Consider the following 19,780-nt stretch of genomic DNA (forward strand, 5'->3'; position numbering starts at 1 on the left):
TGTTAATCACTGAATGAATACATAAAACTGCATGCCCTAGTTGTTGATAAATTGAAATAAGCCATTATACCATGAACTTGATATTTTAAATGTTTTCCAGTAAAAGTGCCAAAACTACAGATTTCAATTCCAGTTCAGCTGGTTTTAAGACTACAGTGTCATTAACTCAGATTTTAATGTTCTTGTTATTGTTTTGTCCAATGGATCAATTTTCAGAGCAGGGAGATGATTCAAATTCCATACAGGCCAAATATCAATTCCCCTACAATCCATTATTCCAACATCATATATTGTATTAAATTTCTTCTTATACAAACAAAATTTTATGCACCGAGTATTTATTTTTTAAATTTTTTTTTATACGAGTAATAGTAACTTAATTTTTCCATTCCCCTTTGATCCACCAACCTACTGAAATAAACACTTCAAAGTGGCAGAAGACATTACACTTGGCATCAAGTGTCTCCTACATGCTTTGTAGACTCCATGACAAAATGCCAGGCAGCCATCAAAGATATCCCATCTCAAGATAGACATCAAACATGCAACAAATCCAGATTATATCCATATCACAACAACTGAAACTCTAGCCATTTTCTTAACAAATGACATTCCTGCTCATCTTTATTACACAAAGTAAAAGGGGTTTCTGACAGGGTCATTTTTCTCTTGGCTTCTTAAGGAAAGGATATGGTGACTATTTCATATTGAAATAATTTATTGTGCTATGTGGACCTGCCCAGTGATGTAAATATTAAACATTTTGGGCAGAGGACCTTAACAAATCTCCCAAAAATTCGTTAAAGGCTGCACTTCCTATGACAGTGTGCAAAGTTCTCAAAATATGACACATGCACCAGCATGTCTCGGTAACATATCCTTTGTAGTACTGATGTCAAGCTGTACTCTACACCAGACAACTTATCAACAAGCATGCTGTGCTCTTCCCTCTAAACTCTGCCACCCCCTTAATACCAGAGTATTTATCATCATCAATTATCAATTTATCTCTCACCTTCATTTTATATCAGAGGTATACATGACTTCTTATTACAGTTGAAGTCTCTTATCATTTTTTTATCCAGTTATCAGAGTATAGAAAGGTAAATGACACACAATGACTATGAGAATAAGACTGCTAGAGAATTACTGTTTGGTGTGCATTTTATATCACATTAGTACTTTTTAATACTCCAGCACAAATTTGGATGTACTCAGTAACTAGCTATAGGTGTAGTGACATGAATAAAACTTAAAAACCAGCTGTGATCTTAGAAAACACTACAGTACCAAGGAATCAAAAGATTCATAAACACCAAGATGTGAACTGCAATCAGTCATTCTATCAAAAATTGATATCAGAAGGAGTAATGTCCCTTTATCTTGGTTATCTCCCTTCATGTTCAGTGATCTCCCCTTGTTTACAATGTTGTGTGTTGTTTTTTGTAATGAAGCTTCCCTTGTACACACCTGTTGTTGTTGCCATTCCCGGCGCCTCTCCTCTTCGTACTGTTTTACCTACCAGTACAAAAAAAATATTAAGAAAATAAACTTAAAGTAATACCAGAACATCTGCTGTTAGTTTGAGAATGAGGGATGGAACATTGCATTGTTTGAAAAAATTGTGATGTTAAATCAGTCAAGAAAGTGGTACAAAAAAGAAAAAAGAATTTTCTACCAAGTCTTCATGACATGGTGATACCCAAACCTTTATCATTCTGTAAAACTTCCCTAGAATATCCTTGACATTTTAATTAAAAGTAAGACTTTTCAACATTTTTTATGCAATAGATTCTAGATTCTACATGGCACACCTAATACACATTTGTTTTGCTGATATGTACCTTTGATGTAATTAATATGTTAAATACCCCTATAAATGACAAAAAAATCCACACATTAAGACATTAAAGAACCCTATACAGACCAACAATGATCCCTTCCTTAGTGACAAATGATCTGGATTCATTGCCATCTTTGATGGCGACATAATTCTTCAATTATTTGTTCAACTTTTAGGTATTATATTTTTTTTTTTACCTATAGCAGGTGTGTTATTTACATTTTAACATTGGATTTTTTTTTCGTTGACATTTACTTACCATTAGTTAATAAACAACAGACATCAATTATATTAAAGATTTAAATCTCAAATAATTACGTACTTTTTTTTTTTTTACTGAATAATTTTTTGATAATTAGCATTTCCTACTCATATAGCATTATTTTTTTTTATTCTTATGAAAAATGACTTCCCCAGTTACATAAATTAATGAAAGTAATCAACTCCAGTGTGTCAAACAACTTTAATTCAGAAGGGACATCAGATTTTGAATATACCGGCCGGTACATGTATTTGCTTCTGTATTTTACCCTCCCAATTATTTTGTCCAAATAGTTCCTCTCCCTGTTCCTTGATCACTAAGTAAGCATTTACACATGCCCCCGACAGCAGGTGTCGAAATTTTTTTTTTTTTAATTTTGTCATCACCCAGGGCACCTTCTGTTTGTAAATAGTGAAAAATCATTCCTTATCTAAGATACCGTATGTACTTAAAATCTACCTGTATACCTGTTCATCTAGAATATAATATACACTTTATATAAATAAGACAATTAGAGTCTTTCTTGTGTATGTTTCCAAGTAAATTCTATTTTTTCCAATCCCTGTGGTATTTGCATAAGGGATAAGCAGGTATTCTTCTTTAATTCAATATTGGTACAGTATCATGGTCAGTATATAAATAGTGGCATGATCATGCCGATTTTCACAAAGGGCACCTGCTCTTAATCCCCTCTAAATCGGAGGTCTGATAATTCATGGTCTGAATCAGACAACTAAGTCACAGGGTTCAGTTATGACTACACCTTTTCTCAAATCTTTCATCAAATTAAACCACACATACATGTAGGTATGCTTGTGGTTTTATCAATCAGAAAAATAACAACAGTGAAATTACCTTCAATGAAGTAGACTGTCTGGGAACTTCTCACAATGTGTATTCAATAATTTTTGTGGTTGTAAAGCCATAGACAAGGTACTTCGAATGTTGCAAGCCAAAAAACTTACACAATATCATTTTGAAATGCTATTTATGTATCGGACTTGAATTTGCATGTTCATAGATTTTTTTTTCCCAAAGAAATAATGAACAGAAAGACAAGAGGAGATGGATCAACTTTTTTTTCTTCAAATTTGAAGTAATGAAAGTTATGCAGCACAATTAAAAACTACTCAGACTTTTCTTACTTTTTTCCCAATCAAAGACAAACCTAGACATGCAGTGAGAAAAACAAAACAAAAACAAAAGTTCACATCCTTAGCATAAAGAAATCCTGAACATTTTTTAAGGTTAAATGAATAACTCTGCGTTAACATGAATGTGGGGGGTGAAAAAAAAAAACAAAAACAGGATATTGAGGTCCTAAGTGCTGAGCCATTCATCAAAATGTTTAGACCAAATCAAAAGAAGTCATGACTTGGTTTATATTTAGACAGGAAGGAAGCTTAATTAATTTATCCTATCATTCTTAGTCCATAAATTCTTCTATTTCTTCTATTACCAATCCCTGGAACTCTTAAAAGCATGCTGTCTTACGCATCACAAGAAAAACCTGCATTCTTCATTACTAACAAGCACAGGTGCTACAAGATGTTGCAAACTTCTTATCTTAGTTTCATATGCTTTCACTCAAATTTTTTACTTTTTGTTGTCGAAAGTATGGAAATAAATAAAATTTCAACAAATTTCACAAGATATCTTCTTTTACCATGCATGAAATCATGATTGACTTGTTTGACCTTGCAAAACATAGGCTTAAAAAAAATCATTACAAAAAAGATTAATCCTAATGAAAAAATAGTAAAAGTCTATACACATTATACAAAATTAATATAAAACTCTCTGGAAAACTTCTTATAGATACAAATCTTGACAGTGTGCATTTAAGATCCTTGGAAAAATATAACAAAATGAGAAAATAATCAGTTTTGACAGATAAGTTTGCATGATGCTCTAAGATAACAGATAATGATTAACTCACTAGAGTAACAAATGAAAATTATTTCTGACATGATTATGGATCTGACATTCAACAGACATTACCAAGAAATGTAAATTTTAAGGGTAAATAATTGTATAGAATATGAATGTAACATTTCTCTCCTCTGCTATTTAAATGCTACTTTAATTGTCTAATTAACTCTGTATGTACATGTTTAAGTAAAATTTTGATTAAAAATCCATATTGCATACATATATTTATGAATACAAAAATTTCCTTCCACTATTTAAGAAAATGTTTAATCAGTTTCATCTTTTTCCCTCTCTGAAACAACTCGTGACCACTAGATGTATTTCAACCATTTATTACTAAGCAAATTTACAACACACAAATTGTTAGTATCTAAATAACAAAAATGATACAAAACATATGGGTGCCACTGAGGAGGAGAATGCCATTCCTACAGTGAACTATCGAGCAAAAAACACAAAAAATCTGAGAGAAGAAAATAGGGGGCAACAATAAAACCTAGAAACAAATGGCTGCATAGCAAGACATAAAGAGGGTTAAGTCGGATCGGGCCATTTTACCAGTGTAACACTTGTTTTTGCACATTTTTTTTATGTAGTACAAGTGTTTAATGTCAAGATATGCTAAGGTTTGATGTGGAATCAGACAGGACATAAAGAATTTAAACATTTCTAATGGGAAAAGTTCTTCAAGTTTTAATATCATTGCACATCTTTTCTTGTAAGGAATTTTTATAATTACCTTTTTTTCCTCCCACTTCAAATACAAAGGACTTAAAAAACATTATTACTTGGACCAATTTAATTCATTTCCCACAAAAAATGAATGTCAAGAGTGTATATAGTTATCAGACATTTACCCTACCATTGTTTACATCCTGTAGACAACATTTTTCAAAATAACATATTAGCAACATGTCACATAATATCATAACACATCCCTCAAGGCCAGTTTTTCCCCCATTCATAAACCACAGCTGACACAATTTCCATTATTAACAACTGGCAAGGAATAATGGCTCCCTTTTGAAAAAGAGTCTGTTGACTTTCTTTGTTCCTTTTTTTAAAATACAGAATGTAATTGTTTATTTCAAAAAGGCAGGAAACACTTAAATTTAATTAATATTTGGATTCGGTGTTCAACATCAAACAACTAAACTCAAAGTAGACCTGATTAGATTGGCAGAACATGTGACACCAGTCTTTATAACTCCCAGGAGGCCAGTTGTTTGTTATGACTTTATGTTTTATTAAAAGAAAAACCTAACTCTTTATTTTATTTTTTTTACTTCAGATAATGAAAAAGTTTCATTTAAACTTTCTATTATTATCTGTACTCTTCTTTGGTTTTGATTTGCTCTTTTTTTTTCCCAGGACACAAGAGTCAATATATGTTTGTACTAATTCAAAAGATTTTGATATCATGTCAAATGTAGTTATATATGGAAATCCTTTAATTCCCACACCCCACATTTATAGAACTTAGAAAATCATCTCAATCCAAACAAGGCTGTCTGCCAATACCCTGATGAGAATTCTCCAATTCTTAATCCCACAAACACTTTGAGTAATCTATGGTCTGCCAGGATTTATGTACTCGGCATTATTAACGGACACCGAGTCTGAATCTCGATCTCAGGGTCCCTTCCAGAGTAAATGACATTTCTATTTTTTGACGGAGTTCACTTTGTCTGATTTATGTACTAAATGTTACCGAGGGTGACACATGACTCAGAATTTCCAGTAGACTAATGTCTGGATTTTTTATTGTCTACTTCAAGCTTCTGAACATTTAATGCCCTCAACCTCAACTCACAGCTGTTTCAAAAACATTCGTCTTTTATTCTGTATCTTTCTTGTTTATGTATCTTCATTTCTTTGTCAACACTCTCATAACTCAAAAAGATTCCATTTGAAGACAAGGGTTATATTGACAACTTATAGTATCCCAAGAGAAAAGCAATCTGTTGCTACAATGATAAATTTTATACCCTCCTTATAAAATCCAAAAATGTGTGCATTAAATGTTTTCCTTTCTGGTGTCATGTTTCAATCAAGAGACAGAAAAATGTATTAGTCAGCATTCATATAGACCTTTTTCTTCACTTAGGGTGAAGAAGCCAAATTGAGATAGAGAAATATATAGTTTCCAAGGAATATTGCAGCCTTTTAACTGAATCAACAATGAACCAAAGTCTGACTCTTAATTTACAACACAGTCAGAGTAACTAAAGTTGGGGGGGGGGGGGGGGGGTGTTTACAATAAATGCATAGCATAAAATGTGTGTGCGTGTTGTTGTTTTTTAAATAACAACTGTAGTTAGTGGTACAATGTGTCAATGATTTAAAGACATAAAATTATGTAAAATCTGATTTAAAAATATTTGAAAAATTAAAAATTGCAACTAAAAGTCAAATTAAAATTTGCAATAGAAATATAAATAGAGGAAGCAGAGTTCTAAATGTTCATGAAATGTTAATGTAAATACAAAGTGGTTTCATGTTAATTTCACAACAATTGGATTGCTGCAGACACTGGAGAAGAAAATCATATGGTAAAAACTCACCATGGCCATGGCCTGTTCTGTTGTCAAAGTTCCATCTTTAACCATGATCATCAATGCCTTCCTGTCTTCATCACTCATGGTCATATCTGTAGCACATAAATCTCCTGTAATTAACAGATTAACTGGATTATAAGTTTATCAGCAATAAAATTTCAGCTCACCATTTATCTTCTCATTTCAGCCAGAGCTCATAAATTCTAAAATACAGTTACATTTATGGCTTTTACTATTCATCTAACTTTTATTTCCCACACTTCTTGTAAACATTATGAGGACTCTAAAGTCTTTAATGTTTGGAGTATAGGAAAATTTATGTTGAATTCTTTCAGCAAAAGTGTTTAAAAGTCTATAAGGATAATCAAAATACTGGTATTACCATCATGAGGTTTATACTGGTTTTTCTTCCCTGATCGCCTGATGCCCATATTCCTAAAAAATCTCCCCAGAGATGAAGTTTTCTTTATCTTGTCTCCCTCTTGCCCATCTGAAATGACATTAGAATTAATCATTATCTACAAGTGTCTTCAGTCTTAGTTTTATTTGCACAAGTTCTCCTATTTACATTTGATCAAATTTCTATTTTTTTTCTTTTTTGAAAGACTGACATTAAAACTTTGCTTTACTTCAAATAAGCAACAGAAGTACTATAGGGATAAAAGGAAATCTCAGCCTCAAAATTTGTCACTAAAAATAAAAAGAAACTTGAAAAACATGATCTTAATGAAGAAAATTTCACTTCTTTTGAATGATTAATATCAAGCTCTTCCAAATTAAAGCTCTCTAAAGACATGAAAAGTCAACACTTTCAGAAAAGCAAGAAGCAGAATTAAAGAGTAATTTAAGTCCTCAGAATACCCAATCAAACACTCTCCTCTGTCAACTGTTGCTAGAAAATCAAATAGACAATGCTAAAACTGTAGTTAGAACCTGTCAAGAACTGATTGTCCACACATCCCAGGGTTCTGTTTAAAGGAGCTACATTAAGTTTAACTGGATTAAATGTTACATTAAAACGTAACCTTAACAGCTCCTGAGGAGTGGAGGGTGTTTGAATGGTGAAAACGTGCGACATATATCAGAGTTAGCTACAAGATAAACAAGTATCATATTGTCACTCTCGGTGGAAGCTGTCAACCTGTCGTAATGTAAAAGCATTCACTGTGATAATTCTGAAAGGCTGTAGTAACTAATTAGTCACATCTAAATAACTCCAGTATCTCTTAATGGTATAGTCAACAGTTTTATTCTAGTTTTACACAACATTTCAACACTTGATGCAAGCAGAACAGTCAAACTTTGCAGTACATTTGATGAAAGAAGGCATATTTCTGTAATTAAAAGTTCTACTCTCTGAAAGATTATGGAATAAAATTTTGCTAAAGGCACATGCAAATAGAAGAAATATTAGTATTTGCTGCTATTACATGTAATATGTATATATGTGTGTATACAATTTTACACAGTCAAACTTTAAATTTAGAAACATAGGAAATTTAATACTGGTAGTTCTTAAGTTATGCTTTATTAAAATTGGTTAAAAATTGTCAAAATTGCATGACAAATAGACATTATCTACAAATATTTTTATTACTACAAGTTTTCATCAATAAAAACATGAAAAGGTTGACTGTAAAATATATGATATCTTCATCCAGTAAAAAAGAAATACAGGCATTAATAATAAAAGTGTATTTCCATTAATACATTCATAGACTACATGCAAAGTAATAGAATATTTATTTCACTTAGAAGTTGCAAGTTATCTAATCTAGGCGAGCAAGATCATAAACCATGCATTAATCTACCTCTACTTGATGTTATTGGTATACAACAAAAACCTGTTGAGGAAAAAAAATTTATCATGTCACCATAGAAGTTACAAAAATTGAACTTAAATTTAAAAAAAAAGAAGAAAAGAAATACATACATCTACATGCAATGTGAAAACATACAAACTTTCACCAATTAAATACAGCTGTGTTTAAGAATAGAGCAACATTCATGATTGAAAATTATATATTAAATGTCTTCTTTTTAAAAAAAAAAAATTAAAAAAAGAAAGAAAAAAAAAAGATATATTAGTAATGAAATTAATATGAAAGGCATATATCACAAGGTATTAAAAAGAATCCTGCTTTTGTCAAATTCAACAAGTCACTTATTTTCTTGTACCATTTAATAAAAGACAATTCAAAGGTCATATCCTGAACATATTCTTCATTTGAGACATTTGATATTATCAGATTCTTAATAATGTAGGTGTCTGCAAATCTACTGGGTCATAGTGAGAATTGTAATGACTGTATATGACCTTTTTTTGGTAATGGATAAGAGGGTTTTTCACTATAATCATATAAGGAATCAACAGGTTTCACTGTACTTATATAAGCCACCAAATAGTAGCATGATCATATTTACTTCTATGCAATTCAGCTATCTATGAATCTTTTGGCAGACTTTTTTTCAAAATCTGCAGAGACAAACAAAGAAAAAAAATACTGTTTTAATATTCTACACCACATAATTCTTATAAAGAAATGGTGTACATGAATCTCCTCCTATACAAACTCCTACAGGGAGACAGTTTTGGCATCATGACTGTACTGGTATTATTGGGTCTATAGCCTTCCATGTTCCCAATTAGATGGCCATTGATTTCTGGACTGCTTGTTCCATGGAGGGTAACATAGTGACCACACTCTGTTAGTAAAGCTGACAGTTAATCAGCCTGGGCTGGGAGAGTATCAGAATTTCTCATGTTTCATGTGTCTACTGCTACAGAAGACTCATTTCCCATGACAAAAGTCTCTGTATCCTAACTCATAACGTACAGAAATGAAAAATCATAGAAATGTTGGATTTTACACATAATGTTTTGAAACACAGGGTTGAATCGATAAGGAACAGTTTCTCTCAATCAAATAGAAATTCCCCCCACATTTGAAGACTGGCATCTCCTAAAAATGTTCAAATGAACAAAATTGCTATAAAGATCTATAATGTTCTTAACATTAGACATGTTAAAGACCACAAATTCTTAGAAAGAATTTGTCTGTCACATATGAAATTTGTAAGAAACACCATATAATTTGTTGGATATATACACGATAAAGAGAATACCTAATGAATTCGAAAATGCAAAGCGTTGGTCTTTAGAGTCATGAAATCTTATCAGTGCGACTAACCTATTGATTTACTTTTAGTCTATATTTGGTTTCCATGGCAATCAACTAACCTGTTCAAAATAAAACAATGCTTTTTACCAAAACACTTGACAGTGAAGTACCCAGGAAGCCGTATCTTATACTCATATGTGACAGACAAAACAAACAATGGCCTGAGAACTTTTTATTGCTGAAGTCACTTTGAGACTCTAAAACAAATAAGAATCAAGATTTCAGAAAAAAAGATGAAGGAACAGTCTCCCAAAATGAAGTGTTTGGTTAAACAGAGAAGGTCCTCCAAACAAGTGGAGATGTATTGATCTAAAGGCTGTTTTTGCCATTCAACAGTTTTGTTAGACAGATGGAGAGAGAAGAGGGGGCACTTGTTTATTAAAAATTCTGTATCAATATTATTTCTGGAGTAAATGGATGGAAGTGTCTGAGACTGGCTAAAGGCAGACAGGGGCCGACACACTCTTAGTTCTTTATCAGAACTTCATCCTAACAACACACGTTCAATGGCGTTACATTATCTCGATATTGTATGTTGAGTATTCTACAACGTATCCTACGGCACACCACTAAACATCTATGATATTATGGTAGTCCATTCATTTTCCCAATCATTAGCATGCTATTTAGAGAACTTATGGATGAAAAAACTGATTAGCAAAAAACATCACTTCCTCTTCACACAACAGATAAAGTGGCCTTCAAGAGCAGTTAAAGGCATACAACTTACAAGGATCCATAAATTATTGATCTAATGAAAACTCTAGAGGTCTTTTTTTTTGGCTCCCTTTATATGATGGAGATTTATTTGCATTTTTTTGGAGAATGTATTATTTAATTCTTTTGGTCTTTTATGCAAGGAACCATCAAATAATGAACATGTATAGATTCAAACCTAATGCTCTATACATGAGAACAAACCTAAGAAGAATGTTACTGGCAATCATAATAATGATTATTTGCAATTTTGAAACAGGATAGTCCATTTTTATGAGATTACAAGTATAACAATGACAAATTAGAATCCATCATTTTCATTAAAATTTTCCATAACATGCTTCTATTTGAAATGTTGGAAGACAAAAGATACATTGGGTTCTAAATGAGAGAATTTTCAAGCTATTGATAATTTGTGAAAAAATTTAATGTTCTCGTGACAAAACTTGCCTTTAATATTGGAGGAGAAAGAATCTTTAATAACTTGTATAACCAATTAATTCTACACTGTAGCATGCAAGCTGTCTTAAAATCAATAATAGATCATACAAAAAAAAATCTGTTAATCTTGCCATGAATTCCTTTTTCTGTTTGATTTACAATTGCCAATTTTCATACACTAACAAGAATTCGGACAAATTTTGGTTTAAATTCATTTTATCGATTCATAAAGCTTTAATTAATGCTAATAATGTACTGCGTCACTTCACAGCATACAGAAATCATTTCAGGCCCTTCAAAGTTCTAGCTACACTGAAAGATAAGTTAGGATTTTCTTTTACATTTCTTTACACTTTAAAGTACAATATATCTTCAAACTTTATTGCCATGAATTCCGAAGCCTTTCAATTGACTTAATAGTGGTATTTTAGGACTTTCTAATGCATAGAAGTGGTGTATCAGCTAACATTTATCATAAGGTATTGCAAAAATGCAAAATCTTTGATCATTAAAAAAGCAATAAACTTCTTTCTTTGTTTTTCTTCCAGGCAGGGGGAGAGATGTAATGTCGGACAATTATGGAAAGTGGCATCAACCAAAAAAGAAACATGCAACAGTTGCCGAGGATGAAACATTAATTATCCCAACCCAACTGCACATCTAAAAACAGGTTATAAGGTACTGGTACCTTAAGACTTTTCTGCAACAACTGCATGCATATTTTGAGAATCTCTCACAACAGGCATTTTTAAGAAGCTGTGATTAATTAAAAAATCTGGTTAAGTATTGACTTACCAGAACCAACAGTCATGTAGTTAGACTGGTACAAATTGGTGTCTTGCCTGAAAGAAAAACAGCAAAAATTAAAATTTTTTCAAAAACTTCAATTAAGACAAGTATAAGACTAAATGTTAGCTTGTCTTAATCAATAACAAATGAATAAAAAAACAACAATCCCAAACCCCCTCCCCTCAACCTCAATAACTTACAAAACCAATGAAAGGAGATAAAATGGACAAGAAAATAGCAATAAACACTCATTAAAACTCATCTGAACAGTAAAACTACATAGGTTAAATAAAGTCATTCTTTATTTTTGTCTTGTTTAAAAAGTATGATGATCATGTGTAAGATGCTGCAGATATTATTTTCTTTTGAGTCAACTCTCAATTTGAAATAGAGGTGAATAGATGTCCATGGCCTACAATCTATGAGGAAATTTTTTGCTACTGCTGGCATCCTTATTTGCATTTTGCCTCCATTGGGAATAATAAAAGACTCTGAGTTTGACAGCCAAACAGTTTTATCTATGGCTCCTGGTATCATTAAACTATGACAGAAATCACACACAACAATAAAACAACTATAAATCCACCCCTATCTGTCCCAACAATCACATCCCAAAACTGCTCCCCCTTTTACAAAGGCAAAATCTCTACTGTATCATAAATTTTCTTTTACATTCAAATTATTCCCTTTTTTATGAACCCAGATCAACTTTTTTGTTGGGAATCAATAGTGATAGGTGATCCAGCAGAACACAAATGATTAATTAATTGCACTATGATGTCATTTCAATTTTTGCCATCATTGGTAGCTTACTTCCATGGCAACAGCCAATCAGAGCCCTTGCCCTCCTGAAATGGCCTGCAGCCAGGGTCAGATGCTGATAAGGTCATTGCCAGGCAGATGGAATCAAGGATCTGAGGAGACATCTTTGACAGATATACTTGACAGCTGACATCAAATATTCATGGACTTCCTAGCAGATAATCTGTCACCCTCCACAAATTTACACCCCAGCTCTGATTTACACATGTTCCTATGGTCTTAATGTATTTTTCAGCATCAGAGAAAAAATAAATTCTCTTTTATCTGCTATGGTGAAAAAGCAAATAAAGGTATTCAACCATTATTAGAATACACCACACCACCTGCACACATAAAATGTGTTCCTCAAATATTTACGTGAATACTGACATATTTATTCACAAATTTTTACTGCGAATCAACTGTTTTTCCTTTTTTAGTTTACCCATTTACACAATTTCTTTACTCCACCATCTGGACATATTTCAGAGTATGCAAACAATCAGTTGTCTACCTCCCATAATCTCTATTGTCCATTAATTTGGGTACCTGCAATTAGTGACTCAGAGCGAAGTTTACAGATGACTTTTAAAGCTGAAACAAGTGTGTGTGCATGTCATCCCTAAGTGGATTATAGAACTGTACAAACCACTCAGTGACCAGTGGTCCAAACCATCAAACAAAGCAATAAGGTAACAGATTTTTCCTGTAATACCGTTTGTCAACATCAGCTGCTACCTCAGGCTCAACAAGGACGTTTGACGTTAAATTAGCTTCTACTAACTTCACATTGAACTTACATCTTAGAGAGAATTTGGGCCCTTTGATTTGCATACCTCTGCAGTACTACAGCCTGGCTGTTCATTCATTTACATAGCTGACTCTCTCAAGATTCTGGACACATTAAGTTACTTAACAAAAGAGCATGGGTATTTACTATTCAAATGGATGCCATGAAAATGAAAATAGAAAAAAAATTAATCTTATGTCCAGATTACTAAGATAACTTTTTTTTTAGTTGTAAAGTGGTGTACTCAATAAAGCTGCAACTAGTGTCTCACCCCAAGGGATTTTTATTGCAATGATTAAGACTTTGGTCAACAATCATCATCGAGTTTACACACTGAAAAATAAATACCACCAATCAAGTTTCCTTTAACATTTCAAAAGACGTAGATAAAATAAGTTCTTTATGCCAGCATTCAAGTTTTTAATGCCCTTAGCACTTTATACAAATGCCAGACATCACCTGATTAATTGAAAAAAAGAATGAAGAGCTGTCAAAACTACAGTTCCGAAATCCAAATATCCCCCAGCAACCTACACTGATTAGTCCCATTAGACCTGTATTGTGCTTGGTGATAGATCGTAATCCTTCCCCTCAAATGACAATAGATATAGGTACAGTCTAATACCCCTCCAGGACTTAACGGGCCAGCACACAACCAGAATCTGTGATTTATTCTCTATAAATGAAAAGTAAATTTACGAGCAATTACAATTATCACTGGCAAAACATTTAAATGCCAGAGAAAAAAGTAGTCAAAACCTCTTTTCTTTTCATCTATAAGATATAAAGAAAATAGAAAAAGCAGTTTATCCTGATAAAAGAAATATTTTTCTACAATTTGACTGATATGGAATGCACACATAAACACTGGGGAATGGGGGGGGGGGGGCTAACCAAATTCCATAGACTTATATACTCTCATTAAAATGCCTGAAGACCACTTAAATTTCTCCTGATCGTAGCAGTTTATAATATATTTTCTTCAAGTAAGTCAAACTGAAAAATGAGGCAATAAAGACCGTAAATCTGCAAGATCTAGAAGCACAAAAATAGGTCACCTGTGAACATATTACATTTTTGACACTTTATATATGGAGTACTTTGGCTCATTACAGTACTAATCTTAATGATGCATCTGTAGTCTTTCTACATAATGGAAGAAAATGAAAACACTTAACACCCATTTTAGAATGTAGAAATGATGTCTGCACTTGATGGAGAATTTACATACTCTCAAGACAAGTGGATTCACACCCTAATCATTGATCTGCTCTTGAAAACACACAAAATCTGAGGTCCCAAAGATCCACTTGACAAAAACATGAAAAAGCAGTTATCACTACTTTGCAACGTCTATCTTAATTTTGCTTTCACCCATATAATAGAGAAAAACACTTGCTTTGCCTGTCTGGATTTTTAAAGACATCATAATAATTGCATTTTAAAGTTAATGATGCTTGTATCCAGTTATTTAACAAATTATTCATTAAAATTTTCATTTACACATGCCACTTAAAATTTATCAATACATGTGTTGTAGAATAAAATAAAATAAAGTTTTATTTCTAAATGGTCTGTGACTTTATATACACATGCATCAAAGATCAAAGTGGTTTTTTCATTCCTATTAAAACCATTCATCAAGCTGTCATACGAATCTCCACCTCTTGCTTTACTGTGTAGGTCTGGTGTTGCATGTTAAGAAATGTGTTTCCAGAATTAGCCTTGTATCTAGATAAGATGGATATCAAAATAACAAGCCTGGGTACGAACTGTATGGGTTATACATTGATCTGAGTGGATTGTCACCTTAGGCTCACATTATCAGATTTATCTTCATGTCAATATAGATAACATTGTCAGAAGAGAACAACCCTGGAGTAGGCCAATGATGCCTGGAAATTATTTAACACTTATAATGATACTGCATAATGATAAACTGATAAGGACAAATTCCTCTCACCACTGACAATCTTTATCATTTACTTATGCACTATACCACATTTGTTATCTGCATGAATAAGATTTCTGAAATGTAAATTATATGGGCAAAAAAAGCATATATAATGCAAAAGTAACATCCATATTTTTTCTATAAATAAGAAAAAATCAGGCATGTTAATTAGTCTTAAATCTGCTATATATTTTATTTGTAAAGACATTCCATTCTTAACCTTCAAACATTATTCATATGTTCTGTGATAATTATTCAATGAAAAGGTCAATGCAGTTTTTTTAAAGCTTTGAAGTAAAAAAAAAAAAAAAGAGACTGCCAAATAGAGTATAAATGCATAAAGATAATTCACTACCATCAATGCTACAGTAAATCTGGTGTGCATGAAAAATAAATTGTATTGAACTGATCCGATGAGAAAGTAAACTCTTTTCATTTGCTTTGAATGGTTTAAATCCCTATCTTCATACATGTCTGAGACCAGGCAACACAGAAGTAATGATGACTTGTGTCACACAGCCATGAAAATAATTTATGACAAAGGTACTATTACACAATTTGGCAATTTGAGAGATCTCCTATTGCATGCTTTCATCATTTGTCTTATCTGTTCAGATTTACAATAAGGTTGTGCAAGCAACGTTACTCTAAAGAAAGCCTTTACATGGAAAAATTAGATCAAAAAGACTTTGTCACGCAATAAAAGTGAATTTCTTGGTAGAAAGCTTTATCTTCTTTCCTTGTAATTTACAAGAAATAATTGTAAGCTCTGAAGAGCTCTTTTAATACACCATGAAGGTCGAATATTTTACCAATGACCCATTATAATTAAAAGTATTTAGTAAGTAAATGAATCAAGTACACTGCATAGAAAATCAATCTATCAACCATTAAATAATTCTTTTTGATGTTATGAGCACTCCCATGAAATATTTTAAAATCAAAAAATAAAAGTTTGTGAATTAATAACCTAACAACGTCCATACTCCTACTTTGAAAAAGAATTGATCCATGTATTTTAAACTTTTCTTTGGTTCAATACCTTAGTAAGAATTTTTAATGGTGTTATCTTACAATGCATCTATTTAGTTTTCCCACCCTTACAATACAAGCAGGAAATTTAAAGGGTTTTCCAATGCAAAAGTTTGATCTTAATGCATGCAGAACTTACAATACCAGGGACATGGTTCAAATCGATTATAAATCATCTCCTTATCTAAAAAGTGACTTTTAAATGTTTAAGGTAAGAAATATAATAGGTAATCTTTTGGGAGAAGTAAGAATAAGATGTGCACTTTAAACAAATCAAGACATCATTTAGAATATATGCTGGATGTGTCTACAGGGGAGAAATACTTCATCAGCATCAGGTGACATTTGTAAGACACAAAGGGAGATTTGCCATAGCACACGACAAAGACTTTTGTGAAATGCAATGCCAACAAAATACAAAAAAAAATTCTCACCTGGAATGAAAGGTGTGGAGTTTTCCCAGTCGGTCACCATCTAAATGACTCGTAGCAGGCTGCAATATAAAAAGACATCAGCAATTTACACACAGGATATATTCTATTATCAATTCAACTTTTACACTAGCATTAGAATGATTATTGATATATCCATAGCAAAGATGACTTCATAAAAATCATGAAAATGTCACTTTTAGGATGAAATGTAAATGAGATAATCTGAGATCCAGACATTGCAGCTCAATATTCAACTGCTTAACCCTTTCAACACTGAAGACCGATACATCGGTCTGATAAAATTTCGTCTTGGAACACGGTAGACCGATTCATCGGTCTCAGACACAAAACTGAAAGTTAATGTTTATTCTTAGAAATAGAAAGTATTCTCTGTGCAAGAACTTTCGCTATGAATTATGGGTAGATGAATATAAACATCCGTTGACAAATATGGCGGACCACATGGCGAAAATCACGGAAAAATAAGGAAAATTAGATGAATCTTAAAGAAAACGAAGAAGAAAGCAAAATGGCGGTTAACAACAAAATGCCCGATCTTTCTGGCGATGAAAACTTTAATAAAATCGGGGAATTAGACATTATACATGTTTTTAGACAACAAAAATATGAGTTTTTAACAATGTTGAGAAATCTTGTCGGAGAAACTTGACTTGGAATCGGACTTTAAAGGCTCTGAAACAGAGGATGTTTTCGACGCCCCAGACTTCTCCCGATGTCCCAAAACACCACATTTTATTTATTTATTATTATGGACTTATTTTTCAATAAATTCTGACATGTTGCATATCATTTTACTTGGAAATGATTTCTCTTTTGAACGTTGGAAAGAACATGAGCGATTTTGAAACTTCATAGTAGCAAATTTATCAAAATATTACATAAGATCAGTTATAAAACATAAGTATTATTTTTATTAGTGCTTTTGACTTGCTAAATAATTTTGAATATATATAAATTTGATATCATTTAAAAGAGAAATGTCTCACCTTTCTAATAATGTGTCATTTATTAAAATATTCAAAGAAATAAAGAAGTTATTGTATTTTTTGTGATGGAAGGTGAAGTGTTCAGTGATGGCCCAAGTTACTCAGTGTACCAGGGCTTGGATGATAAAAGTTACTCAGTGTTGAAAGAGTTAAAACTGAACTTCAGATTAGACACAAACTTCAAATTTTATTTGAGAAATTATATTTTTGTTTGATTATCTTGTAGATGCTTCTAGGACAAGAGAATTACAGTACATCTGACATACTCATCCTCAGATGTAACTGATGCACAGTACATAAGGAAAAAAATATATATAAATCATACTGCCTTTTGTAATGTATATGATATATATTTCAGGTATCATTCAAGCAAAGGATGTAAAATGAGACACAGGTGTATATATATGCTCACAGAGAAGACAATTTACAATACCATAAGGATACAATTTGATCTAACTCTATGATATGATACCATAACATACATAATGTCTATACAGTGGGTTACAATACAATACAATACTTACAGGGGGACAGTCAGGGAGAGCTGGGGGTATGCTGGCCTGCAGGGGTGTGTGAGGGGAGGGGAAATTTGGACACCCTGGACTTGAGGTCCCAGATGAACAAGACACAGGTGAGATGGGAACCGTCTGCAACAAAACAATAAAGAACATGGGAATATAACACAAGGGAATCTACAAACGAGAAACATTTACTTGGTACAAACATACAAACAATGTATTGACATGATGAAAAAGCCCATGTGCAAAATGTAAATATAATTTTCACAGCATGCCACAATTAAAGGGGCTGGATTTCGCAGGCTGAATCAAACAAAGTGAACAGTTTAATAGGAGAGGGTTTCGTGGTTGAATTGAAGGCCACGGAGACACGGTGACGAGATAGAGTAGGATGGAGTGTTATTGATACATCTGATACCATTGTAACTACCTAAGCAATCTAACCCTGTATGCCAGCCTCTGGTGAAGTTACACATCTGAAGAGAGGTGTGGGCTATTAAGGCCCATGTATCACAATCCTACCCTACTTAAACCTTCTCACCCTAAGGTACACAGTCAAAAAGTAGTCTCCTGACTTCTGCCTCTGGGATTTAAGTTTCTTCTCAAGAGTGACTGGTTCATTTAACAGAAAATCTTAATGTTTATCAAAAGTGGACCATGCATCCATAAAGAAACACTGAATGCTTGATCACCTGCCCTAATTTGCATAAAAGTGTTAAAATATACCTGCCTCTTTGATTTGGGAGAATTCCAATTTGTAGTAGTTGTAAAATTCTTCTAGGGCTTAAAACTAGTTGAATTGTCAGTGGATAATTTAATGGCTATTGAAAGGGGCCATTTCATGGCTCTTTGCCGTGCTTCTCTGCCTCTTTCAAGCTAAGTAACATGGTGTTAATGTGGACATTATGGAGGTTATAACCTCGTCAACACCAAGCGATTTCAATTTCACAAAGCCATAGCTACACCCCATTAATCCCTGTCTAACAGTCCACATTGAACCTACTTCTATAATTTTGTTCCCTTTCAAGTTTATTGATCATTTTCAAAATTAATTAATAATTTACACCCCAATTTAAGAACTAATTAGAAAGCATAAAAATTTGTCTTAGCAAATTTTTTCACACAAAAACTTGAACATCTGCTTGTAATAGGTGGTAATTGCATCTCAAATGAGTCTGTTTTACAAATTAAGTCACTTCTTAAGATGCAATAAATCTGCCCTTATGCACATGTGACATCCCTCAAAGAGCCTATAAATCACTGATTTCTGTCCAATTTTCCTCCAAATCCAACATAAAGACTAGGCCACACAGCCTCTGCAACCCACAGAGCGGCCTTGAACTTTGAATCAAATCTGCAATTCTCTTTCATTTCTCTCTATGATTTCTACTTCTCCTACAGATTCCCTAAGGCTTTTTGGATTTTTTTTCCTGCTAAAATTCATGTTTAGTATGAGTTCATCATTTGACTAGTAATCAAAGTCACCCCATTACGTGGAACATGATATTCTAGACTTTTGT

The 19,780-nt window shown here is 32.7% G+C and overlaps 2 protein-coding genes across 4 annotated transcripts in view; one reads left to right on the forward strand and one right to left on the reverse strand.

Moving 5' to 3' along the window:
* LOC133201752 (tubulin--tyrosine ligase-like protein 12) overlaps positions 1-19,780 on the forward strand; it is a 232,685-nt gene that overhangs the window by 57,177 nt on the left and 155,728 nt on the right. The window lies entirely within an intron of this gene.
* The window catches only part of LOC133201746 (SAM and SH3 domain-containing protein 1-like), a 40,607-nt gene that overhangs the window by 11,534 nt on the left and 9,293 nt on the right, over positions 1-19,780 (reverse strand). Inside the window, exons 3-9 of one of the 3 annotated variants that reach the window (XM_061337535.1) lie at positions 18,267-18,389; positions 16,736-16,794; positions 11,731-11,777; positions 8,407-8,439; positions 6,978-7,085; positions 6,602-6,705; positions 1,471-1,518 (exon numbers count right to left, since the gene is read on the reverse strand). In XM_061337535.1, the coding sequence (XP_061193519.1) occupies positions 1,471-1,518; positions 6,602-6,705; positions 6,978-7,085; positions 8,407-8,439; positions 11,731-11,777; positions 16,736-16,794; positions 18,267-18,389 (522 nt within the window). The remainder of the gene's footprint in view (positions 1-1,470; positions 1,519-6,601; positions 6,706-6,977; positions 7,086-8,406; positions 8,440-11,730; positions 11,778-16,735; positions 16,795-18,266; positions 18,390-19,780) is intronic. The other 2 variants (XM_061337537.1, XM_061337536.1) reach the window with 2 other exon arrangements.

Source organism: Saccostrea echinata, unplaced genomic scaffold (genome assembly GCF_033153115.1).
Source record: "Saccostrea echinata isolate AGI-Se365-2 ecotype Australia unplaced genomic scaffold, CSIRO_AGI_Sech_v1 ptg000045l, whole genome shotgun sequence".
NCBI lineage: Eukaryota > Metazoa > Mollusca > Bivalvia > Ostreida > Ostreidae > Saccostrea > Saccostrea echinata.